The sequence below is a fragment of the Antennarius striatus genome, chromosome 13 (assembly GCF_040054535.1).
Source record: "Antennarius striatus isolate MH-2024 chromosome 13, ASM4005453v1, whole genome shotgun sequence".
NCBI lineage: Eukaryota > Metazoa > Chordata > Actinopteri > Lophiiformes > Antennariidae > Antennarius > Antennarius striatus.
The window spans coordinates 14,789,717-14,813,588 of record NC_090788.1 but is presented as its reverse complement, the minus strand read 5'-3'; the positions used below and the strand labels follow the sequence as shown (position 1 = coordinate 14,813,588).

Sequence of the window (23,872 nt, the reverse complement as noted above, 5' to 3'; positions counted from 1 at the left end):
CATGGACTTCATTTATAGGTAAACATAACATATAAACAAACATGTGGGTAACAACATAACATTTTTTTAATCAAATGTGCTTATTTGTATGTTACAGGTTGTATATATAAATAATACTGCTATGAGACTTTAAAAATAACCCACTCACTGTTGCTAATTAAATGGTGAATAAGCTACACCGTAGGTTCATACCATATGTTTGTAAATCTGATTATGATGAAGTCAGTGCCTCACCAGAAATAAACCTCACCACACGTCACTGATATAAATGCATTTATTTTGTAAATTGACAGTAACAGCAGAGTCATCTTATTTAATGGCAAGGCAGAATACAGTGAATAATGAGCAGTAAGATATTGCATACAGTAACAAAAACATGTGGTTGGATTAAAAAATGCACATTCAAACATTAAAAAAACATCAAACTCATAATTATCTATCTACAATAAAGACATAAAAAACAAGAATATATACGTATGTGTACTTCTCATATGTAAATATATTTTAAGTAGGTCAAAAAACCAACACCAGACTACAGTTGATCCAAACACACCTCACAATCTAATTATTCACATTCAGTTGGCAAAAACCTGGGGAAATTACAAATTCCGGTTGTGTGTAATATTTTTTTCTTTAACAAACATTATTTTTGACTAGCAGCTGATTTGTGCCATCTTTCTTTTTCTACCTTGAACCAGAGATTATAAAGGAGTAAATGTAGATCTAATAAATAGCTTTTTGGCATTCATGTGAGGAAAACGATCAATTTTCTCCTCCTGATGTCATGAAAGATAAAGTCAAGACTGACCACACATCTTTTATGCATTTTTCTGATCTTTTGAATCATGCAGGAGATACGTAAGGACAAAAACATCTGGATTTAAAGTTTTGACAACACCAACCACGATCAAGATTAAACAGACATCTTCTCTGCCTGCTCAGATGAGATGTGAACTGAGGAAGAGGAAGAGGAGCAGGGCGGGAACAAGTCTGACTCCATGGGGACGAGGAGAGAGCATCTTGTTTGGTCGGAGGCGACAGAGGAGGTGGTGCTGTCAGAGCTCTCGCTGTCAGACTGGGAGACATGACAGTACTCACTGACTGGACAGGCCCGCTCGTTGTAGCTAAAACTCTCTTTCAGGCCTTTGGAGAGTTGATTCCAATCCTTTAAAGAAGGAGGAAAAATCATGTCCTGCTGTCACCTCAGTTGATACAGGTTTGCCACTTATTTCATTTATTCAAGTCACATTCAAGTCACAATTTCTAGTCTGGGTGCAGAAATGGATTGTGGATTGTTTGTCCCAGCTTTCAAGATTTAGCCTTTTAATATGTTGCCCCAATCGTGAAAAATACTACGGTTATCAAAAAAGAATCTAGACATGCAGATATAATAATGTTCCACCACAAGGAACAGCTGTATCCAGATCTGGATCAAATATTAAAACATATCTATAATATACAAGCTACTGACCTGGACATCAGGAAAGAGGGATGGTTTGGGAACCACGGGCAAAAGGATTATTCTGACCCTGTGTGGGAGGTAAACACATTTTCACTCTCAGGGCACTACACTACCAATGTTACACTTTCTGTTGCTTCCTGTAGCTCTGCTTAACTGCACAGAATGACGAGTTGGATTCAGGCCCTGTGCTTAAACGTCCGTTGGTCTATTCTGATATAATCTATCAACATTTTATTTGTACAGCTGTATTCAGAAGTAGGCTTTGAAGGCAGAATACTGCCTGAGTATTCCTTTGTAATTAACATTCTATTAAGCAAAAACTTTGACAGCATCAAGTAATGACTGAAATCAACTTACTGTCAAAACAGAAAAATGCTGAAGTGTTTTGCAAATGATTTTCATGTGACATATGAGTCTACCAACCTTTCCTGGCGCAGCAACATCAAGACCAGAATGATGAGGGTGAGGATGCCCAACACATACAGCACCGGTATCCATGCAGAGGTCAAACCATTCATTTGACTGGGGTCTGTCCGGTGGACAGACAGCAGAATTATAATTCTTTTACACCACGTTTGACATTTATACATTTGTGCTTTGGTTTAAAAAAACAAAAAAAAGCTGACGACATTCATTGAGGATGTTAAGTTTGATTTGTTAAATTACTCTGTGCAGATTTAAAGGAGTTCTCCGGCTTCCACCCACCTCCAAAAACAAGCACTTCTGGTTAATTGGATAGTCCTAGATTGCCCGTAGGTGTCAGTGTGTGTGTGTGTGTGTTTTTCTGTGTGTATATATGGCCTAGCGGTGCACTGGTGTCGTACCCGGTGTGTCCCCTGCCTCACGCTCACATTCGGCTGGGATAGGCTCCAGCACCCCGTGAACCGAGACAGCGGATGAAATGGGTGTAGAAGGATGGATGGATGGAAAACACTGATATTTCTTTAATATTCTTCATTTTTTTATATTCTTCATTCTTCAATTTTCAGTTGGTTGGATTTTAGTCACATTTAAACAATCTGATGATTATTGTACCAAATATGATCTTTTAAGAACTAGAACTTAGAATCACTTATCAGATAGGATGGCAATTTAGCATAAACTGCCATCCTATCTGTTCTGCACAAGCTGCTGTTGCACAAACCTTCTCTCAAAAGACATTTTGAAACAATACCTGTGCTGTTGTTGGATCCCCAGACCACAGGCTTACTCCAGTCACTCCAGTATAAAGATCCTCCACAGTCTTCATCAATTTTACTCTTCACCTTAAGTTCATGCATGGAACTCGCGGAGGGCAAGTTGATGCAGAAGCTCTGTCGTCCAGCTGAAACCGCCGAAGTCTGATAGAGTCAAAAATGGGCATGTGTGTAAAATAAATATAGAAAACACAAAGAAATGTAGAATGAAAAAAGTTTAAACCACCTACTTCCCATTCTTTGTTATTGATCCTGTAGCGAACCTCATGCTCAACACAGTTTGTAGCAGTCTGGTTCCAGTAAAACCACAGGTTGGAGTCAGATCCAATCTGGACCGTTAAATTGGTTGGCGGATTTAACTTGACTATAGAAACAGACGTTCAGCGTGATCACAACATAATAGGGCAGACAAAGTCAATACATTTGTGGATTTTGTTACAGCCTGTGTTTTGGCAAAGTATTACAGTTATCTTTCTTTTCCTGTAAATGTTACAGTAATTGAATTCACATGTAAAAATTACTCTCATTGAATAAAATTACAAGTAATTGATATACTATTTTGGAAAATACCCCTAAACCAAAATGTTGTAACACTGACTTACCTTTTTCTTTTAATTTGGTGTCCTTCAGAAAGCTCTTGTTGCCATGTGACAGTTTGGTGTAAAACGTAGAGAACCTGTCTAGTGTATCCTGATAGGGTTGGTTACATCCAACGATTGTGTTGTTCTCCAGCAAATAAGTAGCACATTCACTGAATTTGTATTTATAAAACCTGTGTAGAAAATTCTGTTTAATCATCCACACACAAACGTAAACATTGACTCGTATTTAGTAGGTGATCTGTTGAGGTTGTGTTAGGTAACTGATGGTAGTTATTTGTCTTGAAACATAAATACCCACGTAGTTCACCTGGGATAGGTTTAACTTAATGTAAGAGTTATTTACATTTACTTGACAAATATTTTCAATATATTTTGATTTTGATAAAAGATGTCTGTGTTTACCAACCTGCTCAGGATAAATGCTCTTCGTCGTGTCAGTAAATATTAAATGTTCACATCAACTTGCTCCTCTGTCAACTGTAAGTAATCCATGGCATATATTCTGAACAATATGGCTGTTCAGACAGTTGTTTACCCTGCATCTTGTTAATGGTTTTTTTAAATTGTAATTTTTACTCAGCAATGCGCTATACTGAAAAATGCTGTCACTTCCAACCTTAGAAAAGTTGATGTGCTGGATCGGAAATCATTGGGGATTTACTCTAATTTAATTTAAAGAACTTCTGGTAGAAAGAAATCTCTTAAATAATTTAAACTTTGCATTGCTAAATTGGAAAATAAGTGCAAATAGTTAGATTTTGATTGATATTTAGAACATCAGCCCAAAGTTCTTTTCAATACAGATCAATATATTAAACAATGCTGTAAAAACCTATTTTATGGTTTGTGATTTTTGGAGTTACTTTCACTAGTCATACAAACCGGCTCTGGAAGGTATAATTGACTTCTGGGGTCCCCTGCTGGTTCCAGGAACAGTGAACATACTTCAGATGGATCACCAAACAATCAACATCTGTGAGACACAAGAGAAACTTAAACAAATCTTTACTGAAATGCATCAAACAGCAAACCATTGTTAAATCACTCTCTGACAAACACACACACACACACACGCACACACACACACACACACACACACACACACACACACACACACACACACACACACACACACACACACACACACACACACACACACACACTTTGTACACAAAACTTTATAGAAACGGTGCTGAACGGAATCTACTCAAAATGACCAGTGTTTAGTAATGCAATCAATAAATTATTTACAGCACTGATTTTATATTAATCTAATCAATATAGGAAATGGTCTCAAAATGGTGGAATTTGTCACATGACCAGAAACTAGACTCATGTGCCGTTATCGAACCAAAGATTTTGGATCTCAAAAGTGCAATTTCTAAACCCCACACAAATCTCAAGCAGCGTGAATGTATGTTGAACAGTTTCACAAACGCAGAAAGCAAATAAAACATGAAGTAAAGAATATTTAATATTTAAGATAATTTTTTTCTTGAAAAGATTCTCCAAGGAAAATGTCTGGAGACTTTTGCGATATATATATTTTTTGTATTCAACTTGAATGTGATTTCACTGTTCAGGTTAGTTTTACTTCTAAGACACTTACAATAATGTCCAGCACCACTCAAATTGACAAAAAAGTGCTGCGTATTAGTTCCCGAGTGAGGCTGTTATTTGGGGGTTTCCACCACTGTGTGAGGTAGATTTACTGTCCAAGGCTTTACAATAATTTTTTCATCTCTAATTTAAAAGAACCGTGTCGGATAAAGGTTTTTGTCTAGATCGTTAATCAATAATGCTGATATAAAAATGAATTTACTAGATTACCCAAAAACCCTTTAAAAAGTTAAGCAATATTTCAAATTATATAAATTATTTGGACCAGAATTTGACTATAATTGATTTTTTTACAATAAAACCCAGGCTTTAAATGTTCTTACCTGGTGGTTCTTTGGCAAACACACAGACTGTCAGACAGAGAAGTAAAAGCAGCTTCATTGCCTTTGTGTAACAGGGAAACAGGATGTTCTCTGCTCAGCTACGGAACCACATCTTCAACTGAGTATCAATGCATCACACAGTTCACTTCCTTGTTTGCTGCTCGATTATCATTGGTTAATTTTTTTCAGTGCAAACTGATGAGAGAAGTCTGTATCTTTCCACACTGTATGTGCAGTCACGCCTTATGCTGCATTATGTACTGTATATCATGTAAATAACTCAGTTCTAACAAGAACCAATGCAGTCAGAGAGTGCAACATCCCGCGACACCCGTGAATTCAAAATTTTACCCTGACCTACTTGCACAGGTCAAAGATCAAAGCTATTGCTCTGACCTACTTTCATAGATCAAAGCACTAGCTTTGATCTACGGTCTTACACTGGCCTTCTCCCTCATCTTTCTATCTTATCCAGCTCCTTAGTGTACAAAAGTCGAAATTTGACCTTGACCTAGGTTTGTCAAGGTCATCATCTCATTTTCATCCCCTTTGCCGCCCGAGTAATGTGCCTTTTATTTCATCTTTTTATCTGCAATGGTTATGAAGATATTTGGTGGACTAACGGACGGACTGACGGACAGACGGACGGACGAACACACAAACACTGACAATTACAATGCATCACCGCTTTGAAGCAGGATGTACATAAATATTTTTTTTAAATGTAAATACAGCAGTAATCTATGATGACACAGTGTCTTCAGTCTCAAGAAGTTTCACACAAGCTCTGTGGAGAGAGAGTAACTAATAAAATGCAAAACACGTATTATAATCGAGTCTCTCGCCATGACAGAGAGCTCAAACCAAACCCTCTGCCACAGGAATGTTTGTAAACCACACCAAGCATTTATTGAGTCAACATTCTGTGTGCTATACATATGCATTTAATGTATTTGTGAATGAACTAAGTCAATAGAATAATATACTAGACGTGTGCATACTGCTGGAGCACGTCAACACTGTGGTTCACCTATAAAGACACTAGTGTGGATCATCACAGTTGTTGAAAACAAGTAGATTATTTTTTCTACTGTGCATCTCAAACATTTTCTGTTAAGCCGCCCCTAGAAAGAAGAAAGCATTTCGATTTTAGGTCAGCTGTAATGTGTGACCTTAATCACTGTTGTGTTATGATCTAAGAAGAGTTTAAATATTTGAAACTCCCCACTCAGTCGAATACTATCTAAACAGAATTCAAGTTGCTTTAGATTAGTGGTGGCTGCTGGCATTTGAATGAGGTAAAACCTGTAGTAAATAATTTCAGGTGATGTCATTGACAGGTGTAATACCACTAGCGATGACATGGCTTTAACCGGGTTGGCCTGCGTAATGTACATCGTGTTTATCATCCGCAGTATGAATGATATTTGCTATAGCAGTGACTCCAGATCTGTTGCTTGCTTTCATTCAAAATGTGCACTAAAATGTCTTGAATTGAATTTTTTGTGTCAGCATTGTCAGTTTACTGTTGCACTTTATTAATGCTAAAAAGGACTTGAGAGTTAGAATGTATTGTATGCATGATAGTGGAATTATGTTACATCAAATATGTGTAACATTTTCTTAGTGTGCTGCACCAAAGTTTAGCTTTGTGGGTTTGGTTTCCTGTTTGAGGAAACTGTTTCAGAACACTGTCAAGGTATAGCTACGACTAAAGTGGGTAAAATAACACACTTTCACTCTCCATTATAACATAACTAACTCCATGGTGAATACCTAGTTTAGAAAATGAATAACAGGTAACTTAATTTTTATCCTTTATTTTTATTTATAGTCAAAGAATCTTTCTTATGCACAAAAATCAAGAATGAAACACTAACAGACCCAAGAGGGCTACAACAGCACTCCTAAAGAGATTTGTGACTCTTGTTTGACTTTGCCATGAAACGAATTTGTGAATGAAATATGTTTCAGTAAAAGTTTGGTTATTATACATATGAATCAACTTCCTTCTATGAAATAATAGGGTAACTCTTTGCTGCAGTCTCATCTTGATTGGCTATTTGAATGATTTTTGTTAAAGCAAGTTAATTAACAAGATGCGCACATGTAAAAAAATTTTTCTAAAGAAAAGATAAAAGTGAATCAGCAAGTGTCATCTTAAAGTTTTGATCATTATGTGTAATAATAATATTTAAGCACCAGATATTTCCTCATCAGGAAAGTATTATCTTTAAGCTTGTACATTACATGATCTATACAACATTTGCCGTTCATATTAAACCAATCAACAGGTCTAATTCTTTTTTAGATTAATGGCATGTCCTATGAGCCTAAACATTGGAAGGTGAACATTCATATTTAATACAAACCTAAAAAGACATGAAACATTTAATTTTCTGTGCTGGCCACGATGTGGAGATGAACCAATTAAGCTTCAGGATCATGGATAAGGGTTGAGGGCTAGGGTTAAGGATAAGGGTCGACAACCCCAACATGGCAAGAGGATTTTAGCCTAATGCGAACAATCTCTAAAACATCACATTAACACCCCACAGATGAAGATTTAACATCATATTATCATGTCAAAATAAGGAAATATTAGACTAAGTAAACAGTTTGCTCTGATGTCAGACTTCTTGTGGTCTTTTCTTCGTTCCTGTTGGTGCACCATCTGCAGTGTCTCATCCTTCTTTATAATCCACATCTCTGTCAAGTTCTGAGCAAGGAACAAACGAATGCACATTTCAGTGTGGACACAATCACACTGAAATCTTCACAATCAAAAATTGTGAAGAGTATTTTATTTTGAAGTGGAGGAAATTGCTTTGTTTTGATAGTCGCTCCGGAAGTAGCTGCCATTGGCGCTCGTCTCGATATCTTGTACAAGCAGCGTTATTCCATACGAATTACAAGACAGATGCGACCTTTTTACAGAGAGTCACCATGAGACTCACACTGAGACTTTTCCCTGGGGTTAAATCGTTCAAAACGCTCCTGTTGTTTGTTTTTGCGTTGACGTTCTTGCTCGTTGGAAGCAGAGGCGAGAGCTACGAGATGGACAACGTCGCAACTGAGAGGATGGCTGAAGAGAGCCACCGACAGGACAGTGCCAATTTACTCATATTCATTATGCTCCTAACGCTCACAATTTTAACTATATGGCTATTCAAACACCGGCGATTTAGGTTCCTACACGAAACAGGACTTGCCATGATCTATGGTAAGACAGTAAAGGTTTGATAAGGTTAATTAACTTAGCCGTCATGCTAGCGGTGATGCCGTTAGCTTGCCCAGCTCAAATAGAAACTAAATGAGGTTATTTCCACACAGTGGGACCAGTCTGAGCAGGGAATTGTAGTTTATGACAGATGGACAATAGACTTTTGCTGGTACTGTAAATATGAATATATATATAAATAATGAATATAAATAATTATTATTATGGTACATGTAATGTATTTTTTACATTTTTCCCCCCAGTATGAACTTAACATATCTGTCGAATTGCATTCATATTAGAGTTGAAGTGTTTTGTAATGTTGCTTGTTATGTATGAATGTCAACAGCTAAGCTGCAGCTGAACTTTAAAAAAAAAAAAAATCTAATTTACTGAGCTAAATTTTATTTTTAATTCAGTAAGAAATAAAATTCAAGTGATCACCTGTCACTTGAATTTGGATTTCATTAGGAATGGATGCGTTCATGTCAGCGTCATTAACAATAAGATACATAAAACAATCTGGTTAAGCACAAGCACAGTTGAAAACCTCTCTCTTCCTCCCTGAAGGTTTGCTGGTGGGTGTAATCCTGCGGTTTGGGGTCCATGTGCCTCAGAGCCTGAGTGATGTGATCCTTAACTGTGCTGTTAATGCCAGTCCCCCCACACTGTTGGTCAATTTCAGTGGACGCTTCTACGAGTACACTCTGAAAGGAGAAGTCAGCCAGGTCAAAGGACACCAAGTTCAAGATGATGAAATGCTGAGAAAGGTAAGAGGATGAGCAGAAATGGGATCGACTGGGTTGACATGGCTGAAGAAAACACCATGTTCATAAACTGAGGATTTTTTCTGTTACTTTTTGTGAATAAAAGTATTATCTTTGACTAATCTTATATAAAAAATGTTAACAGCTACTGTAGATAATTTTCGACTGCATTTTTTGTGGACTTAAACTGATACTAGGGGTCTGACTTTTAAGTTGCGCCAGGGTCATCACATTGAAACAGAAATACTTGAAACCAGATACAGTGGTACCTCTACTTACGAAATTAATTGGTTCCGGAAGAAATTACGTAAGTAGAAAATTACGTAAGTAGAAATGCTTTTTCAATGCAAATGCCCTAATCCGTTCCAAGCCCCCAAAACTTCCGACATAAATGTTTTATAAAGCATAAAAATGCATCAAAACATGTAACAAATACATGTTACGATTAGATTATTGCACAATAAATGAGAGTTGTGCATAACGTAAAAAACAAAGAATAGAGTAAAGAATAATAATGACGGTCATTTACATGACTGTCCCCATTGTTTTTTCCCTCTTTGGTTCATGCGCTCCTATCTCACGATGCCAAACAACAGAGTGAATTCCAGTCCTCCTTCTGAACTTCTCCAACCACCCACGCGATGCCTTAAACTCCTTAAACTTCCTTTTGTTTTAATAACGTGGCGACTGTAAATACACTACGGCCATATTCTTTGGCAAGATCAACCAATCGCAAAACTATCAGACTACCTCACGGGTCGAGAGCCGAATGCCGAAGACACTGCATAAGCCCTGATCTACAGTAGCTCCACACAGAGGTGGAGTTAGCCAATGGGATGCCAGGAAGATACGTAATAGCCAATGGTAGAGCAGCTATGAGAATGTTGCGTTCAGGAACCTGTGGGAGATTCGAGTATCAGCCGATGCTGTGTTTTTACATTACGTAAGTCGAAATTTCTTTCGTAAGTAGAGGCAATATTTTCCTGCTGAGAAATTTTGTAAGTAGAAAATTTCGTAAGGAGAGACATTCGTAAGTAGAGGTATCACTGTATAAGCTTTCACAATATATCACAACTATTTGCAGGTGACCTTTGACCCAGAAGTGTTTTTCAACATTTTGTTACCTCCCATCATCTTCCACGCTGGGTACAGTCTGAAAAGGGTAAGAGGAAAAAGAGTAATAACTTTAACATACCAATAAATAAATATTCTAAATAAACAATTACATGTATTAGTTCATAGGTTTGTACAGTATTAAAATTCAGCACAATAAAAGAAAAAAAATTTGTTTTAAATTTTCTTCAAATATGAATTATGAAAATATGAAAAAATGGGTTACCTGCATTTCCCTAAACTTACAACTAGTATAACTAGACATTCTCTGTAATCATTTTGTGTTTCTGTGTCGCAGAGACATTTCTTCAGAAACATTGGCTCCATCCTGGCTTATGCTTTCATGGGAACAGTTATATCCTGCTTTGTTATTGGGTAAATCACTTTGTCATCTGTGAAATTATAATTTTTTTTATCATGGTGCCTTACTTTCAGACTCTGATGGAATAAGAGATTTAGGCCAAATTCTGTGAGAACTGCTTTATGACTTGGAACCCATTCATTTTCCCCTTTGTTTCTCCTAGACTGATCATGTATGGGTTTGTGTCCTTCATGAAAGTTGTGGGCCAACTTGGGGGAGATTTTTTCTTTACTGACTGCCTTTTCTTTGGGGCAATAGTTTCTGCTACAGACCCAGGTAGGTACTTTTATTAAACACAGAATATTTTTTTTATTTAACAGAATTGTAGATGTATATTATTGCTGTTATTAGATAACCTCTTTGGTTGACTGTTATTTACTGTGGTATGCTAATGTATGTTTGACACACAACCCTTTTTCCCCCTTGTGTTTCAGTGACGGTGTTAGCTATCTTCAATGAACTAAAGGTTGACGTGGACCTATACGCTTTACTTTTTGGAGAGAGCGTCCTGAATGATGCTGTGGCCATCGTCCTCTCTTCGTAAGCATTAATTTTAAGAATTGTCAGTTTGGCTTTGAATAAAGCCCTTTCCATTTTACTGTAAAAGACTTTTAAAACTCTAGTCCTAATTTTGTTCAGAGCTCAATGGATGATTGTTTAATGCTCCTGCTTCACACCAAAACGGTTTTGTTGTTTCATATATACTACTGTTGGTGCAATGAATGAAATGTCAAAATGGTATTTTAAGGCCTAAAATATCAGTAACTTTAAGTCAGTCTCACTTCTGTAGGTTAATTATATAAATTAATATTGGCAAAATAAAAGCTTTGGCCGAGATTTAATGCAAACTCAGAATCAAACCTATAACTGATTGATTTGGTGTTTGTTTTAACCTAGTATAGCCTCAAAAAGCTACTTTGAAAAGTTAAAATTCCTTTTTGTTGATATCATTTATCTAATATGGGTAAGGGCACGTTTAAAATATTCCTAGAGAAAATTTAAAGGAACTTTGGCTATGAAACCCCTTAAGAGTCACATAATAAGCAAAAAAAGATAAAGCCATCATGAGAAGCCACCAGGGGACACACCTAACATCACTCAGTAATGTTCTGTATCCACATTAGAAGCTGTACCAAAGGATAAATACATTCAGTTTTCAAATATTAGGTTTTCATACACATACTAGTGGTCAAGAACGAGGTCTTAAATTAAATGATTATTTTAAAAGTCAGACGCCACTTCTGAAGTGTTTTTTTTTTTTTTCAGCTGAAGAAAACAAAGCAGGAAGGCTTTAAATCTGGGATTCACAAGTTTATTTTGTATGGCTGTTGATTTTTTGGAACTAATTTTTACACAAAGTGGAAAAGTTCGGTTCTATCTCTCATATAAATGGATTAGTAATTGATATTTTCATGGCTGGTGTAGAAAGGAGAAAAATATTACTAGGTAGAGTATACAAACTTCCGTTTAGTTTTGAGGTTGACTTGAAAATTGTATATGGTACTTTTTGTGTTGTTGTTTTTTTTATCCGTGTCCATTAACATCAGCTCCTGTCATTTCACTGCTTACCTTTCTACATCCGTCCTTGTCATTCATCTGTACGTATGTATCAGTGTTCTTCTCCGCTGGGAGAAGCAGGGCAGGCAGGGGGTTGGAGATGATGGACCAGTTTGGTCAGAGAGGGCAGAGGAAGGGCTTGGAGAAAACCAGACATTGTCATCCAGGGGGTGTGTGGATTATTTGCATGCTCAGAATTCTTGAGTGCTCAGTGCAGTTTCTGTCACGTGGTACCTTTTTTTTTTTAAAGAAAATGAAAAATCTGTCATTTTGTCCAATAAAATAACTTGCTTGTGCTCACACCAAAAAAAGAAGCAAATTTAATGCATATCCTGATTATTTAAGAAGCTAATTTAAATATTTTTTAAAAAATGTAATATAAGAAAAACATTTGTGTGTATTAGGGTAAAGACAGAGTATTCAGCTATGGAGGCAGAGCTGAGTGGAGGAATAAACCATCAAATTCTTCTGATATTTATTTAGATCTATTTATTTATTCAAATTTTTGATACTGATCTGATCCTAGAAAGCAAATTAAGAGCATGCTCTAGTTAGCATATATATACAGTAGATAAATGGATTATTAATCCCGGAGGAAATTGCACATGTCCACTGCTCAGGCATTACATAACGAATAAATACTAATATATATATATATATATATATATGTATATATGTATATATACTGTATATACACAGTATACTGTACATAGTTAGTACATACTTCAAATGCATGCATACATGTTAGTTTGTTCAGGGCCCTGTAGCACACACACACACACACACACACACACACACACACACACACACACACACACACACACAAGGGGGCCTGTAGGCATGCAGGGGAAGGTAGAATGGCGGGTAGCCCCTTCGTGGTGCGCCCAAATGACCAACTTGTAAGGGGGACGGCGCCTTGCTCAGGGGCGCTTCGCCCAGGGGTGCCTCAGCAGTGCTCCGGAGGTGAGCTGGCACCTCCCACTGTCAGCTCGCACACCAGGTGTTTTTTTGGGCTGGATTGGGAATCGAACTGCCAATGTTAGGAACATTGGACGACCCGCTCTACCGCCTGCTCTACCACTGAGCCACTGCTGTATATATTTATTTTATGTAGTGTTTTGATCCCCAAAGGGAAATTAAGAGCACACTCAGGAGGTAGATAGAAGTAGATTTACCCTCACTCACATTTCCATTCCTGGTTGAGCTGTGCTGTAATTAGTCTACCTTTGTCCTCGCTGAGTGCTCCTGTGAGGTGAGGAGATAAGGAAGAGACGGACACACACAGACTGCTGTTTCTTGCTGTTATGGCAAGAGTGTAGCTTATAAGATATGCAGTAACCTGTAGTGAATAACAAAAATGATCCCATGGTCAAACTTATTGCCATCCAATGCAAAACTTTGCTTTGGTTTTTGTGTCAACACAAGCACAATTTGAAATGTACTTAAAGATTATATTAGTTGTTAAAGCTCATTCTCTGGGTGTCAAATCTCTTGTTTGGTTTGTCAAAGTGCAGCTTAGACAGTCTTCGTGTTTTTCAAAACTGATATTTGAATTCCTCTTGTCTCTCTGTGGCCTTACAGTCAGTCTTTCAGAAAGCATGCATTCGCACCAAAAACAGAAACTCTGCTGAGTCCTTGAGTTAGGGTGCTGTTTAGTCTCTATCATGCATCTTAGGTGACCGGTGGACCGCTTCATGTCCATGTCGGGTTTTAATGCACCCGAGATGGACTGAGCCTCCATCACTTAAACCACAAGTAGAGAAGGTCAGACACACATATGACCACATTACTATAACGTCTTCAGTTGGAGGACCACCCTCAGGAACTCACAAGAGGAGACCGTTGGTAATACCAAATGTAATTTGACGTACTCAGAGCTGTCCACTTTTCATTGGTTAACCCAAGATGCATGTTAGTGTGGAGCCTGAACAACTTGTAGTGTGAGAACCTGATCACCTCAGATCAGTGGATGTGATGCTGATCTTTTCTTTTGAATGAAGCCTTGAGACCCCACACCCTGTTACTACCACAGGCCTCTGTTTTCATTTCACAAGTTTCCACATAGTCTATACTTATTGCGAATTACCAGAAAAACAATTTTTTTTCTTGAGTTTTGGTCATGTGTATAAAGTATTTTTATGCTGGTGACTTACTGAATTGATTTACCCGAATTGGCTGTGCTCTAAGTCAATATAAACCAATTATTCCTATTAATATCCCAGATCCGATTGAAAACCAAGATGCAAAACCCTAAATTCAACAATTTTTATGACTCCCAACCCATTTTAATCTAAGTATTAAATTTTTTTATGCAAATGTCTTATTCATGTGTTGCCTCTGTCCTTCAGCTCCATTGTGGCGTACCAGCCTGCAGGAGACAACAGCCACAGCTTTGAAGCAATGGCCTTGTTGAAATCTTTCGGCATCTTTCTGGGCGTCTTCAGTGGGTCCTTTGCTCTTGGGGTTGCCACAGGGGTCATGACAGCTCTTATATCCTTTCACTTGTTGCTCACCATCATACAGTCTGCATATTTATTCACACAGTGTGAACAAGTAGCAAAAGAACAACACCACGAGTTTCACAACAAATGCCTTTAGCTGTTTAAGAACACATATGTGCTGCATTGAGCCAGGTATGAACTAGATACGAATGTGTGCTTGTTCCAGTAGGCTTGACTTGACTTCACATTTGCTATTGTCACTCACATGCCTACGATTTACAATTTCACATGTACTTCCTTAAGTTTTCATTACGTAACCAAGTTCACTAAGCTGAGGGACTTCCCCTTGCTAGAGACAGCTCTGTTTTTCCTCATGTCATGGAGCACCTTTCTGTTGGCTGAAGCCTGCGGGTTCACAGGTACATCTGCACACAGCGCTCACGCAGGCAGTTCAAAGTAGCAGATTAATGAGCATTTTTTTTGCTTTTACCAGTAGGAAGCATGTTGGATGTGCGTGCATGAAAAATAAATGACAATGGGTGTGTTAATGGGACTGAAGGAGTGTGTCACCCTGTCCAACTGTGACAGCCGAATGTTTACTTGACATTTTCACAGAGAGAAACCACTGCTTCACTAAACTGTAAACTGTTAATACTGAGGTGGCTCAAGATGATTTATTGTTAAACAGATTTGTTTACTGACAGAAGGTGCCAGGACACCTCTGGTTATATCTAAATGAGTGCAGATTTCAGTGAATGATGTTGGTGGAGGTGTACGCTGTCTGACTGCTTTCTGCCTTGATGCATTTGCAGTCATTTTGAAGCCATCTGTGATCTTTTGTTTTTGCTTAGGCGTAGTGGCTGTGCTATTCTGTGGTATCACCCAGGCTCACTACACCTTCAACAATCTTTCCCCTGAATCTCAGGACAGGACCAAACAGGTAATACGCGATTCCACATGTCTTTTCTATTTGATCCAGGTGTGTCTACATTTTTTCACCAATCAACACATTTTTAGTACCGCTATTAAGGATGATAACGATCAGTAAACTTTTATCTGAAGTTTGTACAAGAGATTTCACAAATAAAAGACAGAGAAACAGTCACATGTTCATCAGTTAAAGAAGGATGTACCTTGAATTAATGTTACTCAGAAAAGGGGAAGTTCTAACACATTGGTACCTCTCTTGTAAATGTTCAACATATTTGTAAGTTGATCAAAATTCTGAGAAACCCACTTTCTTTTTGAAACAAGTGCAAACTGATACCTGATGAGGAAACTGTCTGGAGCAGAGAGTCTGAAGACCATGATCTATAAAGATGTAGAGATAAAAACCAATAGCCACTTAGTTTGAGGGTCACAACTCAAGCCAGAGTTGTTTTCACCCACATGCTTTGAGATGGTAATGAGATGCACATCATCTTCTCAGTCATATTTATGACCCGCTGACACACATCCTGTTTGAAATTTGCTCAATTTCAGGGCTAAACCAAACTAACCCTTTTTAGAGCAAGTGTAACTTTTTCATTATGGAGGATTTATTTGACATTTTATTGGTTGAAGTTATTTATTAGATTAAGCATACCTGAATATGACATGCTCTGTAACTACATATTAATATCAGTGGTCTGTAAATAGAGTGGGTTGTGATGTGGCAAAATGTCATCTGAGTACTGGCTGCAGAACACCCTAATCTACATTTATTCTAATGGTGCAACACATCGCATGCTAGTTTCTACAACCAAAGATTTGCATCACATGTATATATCTTTTAATATGCTTCTTTCGAAAGTTCTAGCGGTGTGTGAACTATAGAAATCTTCACGTCAGTCTACTTATCATATTAAGATATTTCATATCTATTATATTGTAACGTTATTGTCCTTCCACGTCAGAATAAATAGATTTTTCAGAATTGGCTGGGGCACCTGTGGTGTAGGACATGTTTTCATGACATTTGTCAGCTCATTTGTTTGCTTCTCTCCCCATCAGTTGTTTGAACTGCTGAACTTCTTGGCAGAGAACTTCATCTTCTCCTACATGGGTCTGACTCTCTTCTCCTTCCAGTCACACGTTTTCAACACGTTGTTCATTATTGGAGCCTTTGTATCCTTAACTCAGCTTAGTGTTCATGTGCTAATAAAGACATGAAAGGCTTCCAGGATGCACTGGGGCTGATTGGATATCTGATGTTGTTGTAAAAGTGCCCAGGGAGCCTGGGAAACAGCTAAAGAAGTGAACACATAAAGAAAGATAGGTTGACTGAATTCGTTATCTAGTTGCTCTGTTTCCTTGACTTTTCTGCATTGCGTAGGTGGCTGTGTTTCTTGGTAGGGCAGCAAACATTTACCCTTTGTCCTTCCTGCTCAACCTGGGCCGCAGGAACAAGATCGGGTCCAACTGTCAGCATGTCATGATGTTTGCAGGTAAAGAACTGAGACGATAAAATGTCACTCTTCAACCCTTTTCTCAAATTTGGTATTTCACGTTATGCACAACTCGTTCAAGAGCATAACAAAGAGGGAAAGTCCATGCAGTAATATGCAAATATGCAAATGACTATGTTAAGATTTAACCAACTAAATCAAGTAAAGTTCAATAGATGTGAAAGTCAGTAGTGAAGTGTGAGTGATGGATGCTGTGGAACCAACACAAAATACAGTTAATTAAATACGAGGAAATTATCTTACAAACCTAATGGGAGCCTGAAAGACACCAGCCTCCTCTGATGGCCGTCATACAGACTAGAGTGGTGTAGTCCTTTCTTTTGCTTTTTCTCAGCTTTGGCCAGGTTCCATTAAAACAATGTGTCAAAGTAGAATAGGGAGGTTCCAACCCTGTGGTTTGACAATCTTTTGACTAGATAATGCTTTGCTCAGCCAGTGTCCTGTCAGACAAAAAAACTCCTACTCACAGTGTTGTTATGACAATCGATATTTACTGGAAACAAGCTAATCACTAATCCCTCACATGTCTCTGCACATATTTTGCTGGTTCTGAACCCACAGGCTCACTTCCAGAAAATAATAGATGAAATATTTTTTGGTGTAACAAACATGCTGTGTCTCATTCTTGCACGTCCTCCAGGTCTCCGTGGTGCGATGACCTTTGCTCTATCGATCAGAGACACAGCGACTTATGCTCGTCAGATGATGTTTTCAACCACCCTCCTCATTGTCTTCTTCACTGTCTGGATATGTGGCGGTGGCACCATGCCCATGTTGTCCCTCATGAGCATACCGTAAGGCAGTACATTTGTTTGGATGCTTTTGTGTAGTAGCACTGTTTCTTCCCCTTTATTGAATATTTTTCTGCCCAAGTCAATGCTTCAACCTTTCATCTTTCAGGGTGGGTGTGGACTCTGATCAAGACACCACTGTAAGTAATAATAGAGGTAGTCCTCAACATACGAACATAATTGGTTCCAAGAAGTTGTTTGTTATTTGAGTTATTCATCATTTACAGTAAATACCAGTTCTACTCTCTTTGCTAAAGTACTATTCTCTAAGACTTCCCAGAAACAATTACGGGACATCAAAACAACACATAATAAAATAAAATACAGGTACAGATCCTTTCGATTTAAATAGTTCTGATTATATGTTGGTTTGAAAAATACATTGAAAAATAATAATCACGTTTGCGTCATTTCATTCAACATCTATCCACCACAAACACTTGACTCTTAAAATCACTACAAAAGAGTTAAAAGCATATAATATCATGTTACTGTGCAATTAACAAAAATAAAAACCTCCAATCATATTAAAATACGTATGCATAGTTCCAATATCTACCATTAAGCGTCACTTGTGTTTTGCGTGTTTGCTTTGAATTCAGATTAATTTGCTTTAAGATTTTTGTCTTTGTAATTTAATCCCTGAGGAGAATAATAAGACACTTCCAAGAACTCTCTTAACAGTTTTTAAGTGCATCTGTATGGCAGTGAAGCCTTTCGCACATAGTTTACCTTTAGAGTGAAGGAGGAAGGAGGAGTTATTATCGGTCAGAGGTAGATTTGTCATTAGAAAGATCGTCTCCACTACCACTATCTTCACTAGCCTTTGCTTTATCATCCATGATGAACGGTAAAATATCCAAGGTACGAAGCCTTACACTCTGAGATGCTCATAAAGACAAAAACAAACAACAAGAGGGGGAGTTGACTGTTGGAGATGTTCGAATGCAGCAGTGCTGCTCGGTGGGGGTTGTGGCAGGAAGGGGAACTGCAGTAAAATAGTCGGATATGGTGGTGTGCATTTGTTCTTGTTTCTGAATGTTCATAAATCCAATGTTCATACGTTGACGACTTCCTGTATTCTTGTGATAATCTATTGTTTAGTGCTTTTATTAAATTGGTAAGTTGCTTAGTTAGAGAATAATACATTGTTGACTGATAAATGTTATGCTCAACAGGGCTCAGCGATGTTAGATGGGTCACAGCGGAGGAATACCAAACATGAGAGTGCCTGGCCCTTCAGGATGTGGTATAACTTTGACCACAAGTATCCTTTACCCGTTGATTCAAGCCTGAATGCCAGATTCAGTGAACACCAGAGGGCGTTCTTCTTCTTAAATTTAAGACCCATACAACTTCTACACTGAAGGTTTATATTTCACTTTTGAAGTATTTTCCATCATTAATCACATTTCAAACAAGTCTTTGAATCTTGAAAGTGTTGATAGTCTTTGACAAAGCTTTTCAACCAGCTATTTGAAGCCCCTGTTAACTCACAGTGGACCTCCACTTACTGCTACACTGCCTGCTTGTTGTGGACCGCTGGCTCGATGTCTGACCAGCCCACAGGCTTATGAGGTTTGGACACAGAGCATGATATAAAACATTTAAAGCTGGGGTTGGTTAAGGTGGAGAATTTTGCAGATTTTCAAAATGTTCATCTAAAAAACCCAGCATCTCCCTTCATATCTTCTTATAAAACCAGTCTTCCCAAATAAATTAACATTCACTGACTGGCCATAGTTTTAGCTGAAAAAATATATCAACAGTGACTTAACTTCATACAACAAGGCCTATAAATCTGAAAGACACCTTGGTTAAACACTGAACTATAATTAAACATCTTTGGTAAATGCAGCACAGTAATTATATAAACACAAGTAAAACTAGCTATCAGGAACAGGCGTCCCGCTCAAGGTTACAATTACTGTTTACTGCTGTATCAGCTTGCTAATAGTTGCAGCTTTGTGCTGATGGTCCGCTACAGAATTCAAACAATTCAGTTAAGAATGAATATCGTAACTGTTTTAAAAGGGATTTTGATTTCCAGTGTCAGTCTGTGTATTTACAGGAGTCTGAGCAGGTCTTCACCTCATCTGTTAGTGGTGTTGGAGATCTTGTTCTCCATCAGTTTATACTTCAGTGATGTCAATGATCTGTCCATTCTTTTTGCTTTACTTTTCTCTGCTCCTCTTTTTCCCTTTCCATACATCAGAATGAAGGTCAGCTCCATGATGACGATTCTGACTTCATCCTGAATGATGCCAGTGTGAGCTCCATGTACGCAGACGTCACTGTCAGAACTGATGCCTCCGGGTCCCACACAATCAACCGCAAGCGCTCCTCCACAGCCAGCACTGGGGGGGGGCAGTCCGATGAAGGTCTGGATCATGAGTTGGCTTTGGCGGAGCATGAAGTGGCGATTAGGGGCACCCGCCTGGTCCTCCCCATGGATGATCCAATTGAGCCCCCGACCACCGTCACACTGCCCCCGCCACCATCCCCGCCACACTCCGACCCTCGCAGGCACAGATTGTAAGGCCGTTAGCATTCAGTTTGTTGTTTTCATCTTCCAAAACACAAGTCACTGAACTTCATTTTACAGGGAATACTCACCGGTTTGTGTGAAACGATAAACTGCTCTAAGAGTCCAAGTCACAGCCGTCATCATCTCTCTTGTGTGTTTCTTTTCTTATTGGTCAAGAGCACTTCAAGTTTTAAAGGTTACTTGACATCATCTGAGGTGCACATTTAGCTGCTGTTTGTAGAAGCTCAGCATTAGTCTATAGAGTTTGCTCCTAAATCTAATACTTTGCTGATACGCCAGTGCTGTTGGCTTACTCCCTCAAACAGAGTCCCTAAGTCTATACTTTAATGTTCCTAAATGTTTCATAAGCACTTACGTCTCTTCTGGTTTGGAGTTGCTACTCATTACAGGATCTTCTTTGGCCTTTGTAAGATAGTAATCCTTCTATTTATTCAGGTGTTATGACTGGTGTCCAGTATGTTCACACCCCTTTAGGTTTATTGGCTTAGAGGGTTCACATGTGACTGATATGGACTAGCTAAATCAGGTAATCTTCTAAGCTGGCAACAGTGTTGAATTAAAAAAAAAAAAAAAGTAAGATTGATGGACTGTGGACCCGACTGTTTTTATAAAACCTGACTTTGACATAGAGTTAATCTCAACACCAAACACAATCCAGTCTTGACGCAGATGTCTTATAGCGGTATTTGTAGATTGGAAAAAATATATGTTTAAGCCTGTAGTGAGCTTTTGCATGAGCATGATGAACAATGTCATTCTTGAAAGGGGAGAGGATAAATTGCCAGATCATTTCACATTCACATCAACCACAGTTCTAGGATTCTGGTGACATCTTCTGTAGCTACATGTTTGGCTATTTAGTCCGCCAAATGACATGTGCTACCTAGTGTTGATATTTGCTACCATACTTGTAATCCTATCTTTCAACATAGTTACATATTTCATAAGATGAAACTGAAAGGTACCTGTCCTCAGGTCAGTTCATAGATCATGAGGTAAAAGCTAAGAAATGCAATTCATAGAACAAGCTCCAAAACAATGTCAGCAATTTTTAGGAATCAAACCTTACTACAATTTTAGAAATGATAAGGTATCTAAAGCTAAAAGCACTATCTTAAGTTCTTTGCACTGCCGACCACTTCTCTACCTGATCTGTTTTTATGTTTATTTATTTAATGAAAGGATTTCTATATGTGATGGTTTGTTTTGTTTATTCTCCATTTATCAGTTTGTTATGTAACATTAATGATTATTCTGTTGAAAACTAGGACTACTCTATGGAAAGCACCTTTTACTAAAAAAGCACTACTGTACCTGCACAAGTTACTTTGTTCAGTGAGGGGGGGGGGGGCTGTCACGAGGAGGTGGATATTTATTTTTTACCGTGTGTTCATGTTAAAATATCTCCTTCCTGTTCTGTAGCAGATCCTTCTTTATACTCGGACACGAGAGCTTCCTGTGTGTGTGTGTGTGTGTGTGTGTGTGTGTGTGTGTATGTGTGCGTGTGCGTGTGCGGTGGGTGGATTGTGGTTTTTGTCAGACTGACATTGTTCAAATCTACCCATACTTTTTAGAGTAAATGTTGGTTTCCTGCTGTGTTCTGTCACTGGGTTCAATCTCCCCGAACAACAAAGGGCAGTGTCTTTGTGATGTTGCATCTTCAAAAAGGACTGAGCGCTGGCGAAACTGTTTTCAATCCAAGTGCCTGTTTAGAAATTCCTGAATTGTACATATTTTGATTTGCTATTGTGCGGTAGAATCACTTTCTACATTTTTATGACACTAAACGTGATTGACCCTTGGTTGCTGTTGAGTATTACATTTCTCATATTATAACAACTTATTTGTCATATATTAAAAATTGGAGTTTAAACACAACTTTTGATAGTGAGAATTAACATGTCCAACTAAATTTCACCATTTGTAATTATTTTGTTAGCATTATATTTAACATGTTGTGTGTGCTTTCTCAAAAAGTCTTTTTGAATTTTAGTACAAGATATTGGATAAGCAGTATGGTACAATTAAAACAGAAAGTACTATCACAGGAATACCGTCATTCTGTTCCGGATTGTATTGTGTTTTGCATTGATGCTAAATGAGAAGTTTCATTCGAGTAGTTTCAATGTTCATGAGGTACAAACAAATCTTTGGTCCAATCCACATTTTCAAATATTTGAAAAAAATTATTGTGTCAAGTTTAAACCAAGTCATCTTCGAATAGTTTTCTTCAACTGGAAACGGACAACTACCTAAGATTTGCAGCCAGACAAATAATGCTTGTTTTGTTTCCACCAGTGTTTGTTAGTTTGCTTCTTTTTCTGTCAGTAGGATTAAGTAAGAAATCCGGAAGGAATTTTCATGAAAATTTATGAAAGAATGCAGTGTAGACTTGGAAACAACCCATTAGTGTTTAGCGTGAATTCAGATCACGATCCAGATGCAGGAATTTATTTTCTTACCCAACAACAACATTTTCCCTAATTGTGCTAAACTACTGAAACTGTGTGAGAAAGTCTTTGCATGGGACATGTATTGACTAAGAACAAACACATTTTTTTGTTGCTCCAGGTGGATGGACTTACCGTCAATGGGTAAGTCTGGTAGGATGCATATACTGTAATAGCACTATTCTGAAATCAAGGGTTACAGGGAATCTATATAATATGTAAAGTGTCATTTTTCTATTAGACTGTGTGATCAATATTGTTTTTAATACTGTACATTTAAGAAGAAAAGTTATCTATTTTCACTTTCATGTGAGTTTGTGCACTGTCATCCGTAGATATAGGCATGAGTGAATTAGCTTTTAATTCTTAAAAGTAAGGTACTCTATAATTCTCTTTTGTTGCTTGATTGTAACCGAACCACAAAGAACCTAATTATACAATTTTTATTGAAATTTTAGCGACTTTGCCTAAAATTAAAAATATGAAAAATGTTTCTGTTTGTGGGAACAACAAATTATAATCGTGTTTGTGGAAAGTACACCTGCAATGTGTCTGTATGTCAGTGCTTCTAAAAGTGTGCACTTCTGTGGAGGGGAACATGATCTCAGATTAACAGATTATTCCCCTGTGTAATCCCAAAATGAACAAGAATGTCTCCTCAAACATCTTGCAAGTGGAATTAAAAAAAAAAAGAGAATAAAATCATTGTTGAAAATGAATGTTTTGATTGATGCTGTTTGGTAATTACCTCGGTGAACCCATTCTGCTCTGCATCAGGCTAAAACTTGTTTTTGGATTTATTTACCATCAATTATTTATGCTTCAGAAATCTTTTCATAAAAGTTCTCAAGTACGGTTTCCTCTTCTGACAAAACTATCTGAGGAGTCATGATTCACCTTTGTGACGATGGAAATTCCAACTTAAACAACTTTTGTTTATTGTTCTGCGTGGATTAGTGATTAGTTCTTCACAA

General features: G+C 37.8%; 2 protein-coding genes across 2 annotated transcripts; one reads left to right on the top strand and one right to left on the bottom strand.

Moving 5' to 3' along the window:
- Positions 1–260: 260 nt before the first annotated feature.
- On the bottom strand, positions 261–5,319 carry LOC137605962 (cytokine receptor common subunit gamma-like). The gene is made up of 8 exons (XM_068330945.1): positions 5,204–5,319; positions 4,143–4,233; positions 3,261–3,430; positions 2,889–3,022; positions 2,637–2,802; positions 1,886–1,991; positions 1,472–1,529; positions 261–1,165 (listed from the first exon to the last, which is right to left on the bottom strand). The coding sequence occupies exons 1-8, from the start codon at positions 5,259–5,261 to the stop codon at positions 914–916; spliced, it is 1,035 nt and encodes a 344-aa protein (XP_068187046.1). The 5' UTR covers positions 5,262–5,319; the 3' UTR covers positions 261–913.
- Positions 5,320–8,039: 2,720 nt separating this feature from the next.
- On the top strand, positions 8,040–23,589 carry LOC137606277 (sodium/hydrogen exchanger 6-like). Its single transcript, XM_068331468.1, has 16 exons — positions 8,040–8,426; positions 8,994–9,193; positions 10,275–10,352; positions 10,602–10,678; positions 10,828–10,940; positions 11,099–11,204; positions 14,570–14,711; positions 14,976–15,081; positions 15,514–15,602; positions 16,655–16,768; positions 16,977–17,088; positions 17,750–17,903; positions 18,010–18,040; positions 19,079–19,167; positions 19,373–19,478; positions 20,116–23,589. The coding sequence occupies exons 1-16, from the start codon at positions 8,150–8,152 to the stop codon at positions 20,437–20,439; spliced, it is 2,118 nt and encodes a 705-aa protein (XP_068187569.1). The 5' UTR covers positions 8,040–8,149; the 3' UTR covers positions 20,440–23,589.
- Positions 23,590–23,872: the final 283 nt, after the last annotated feature.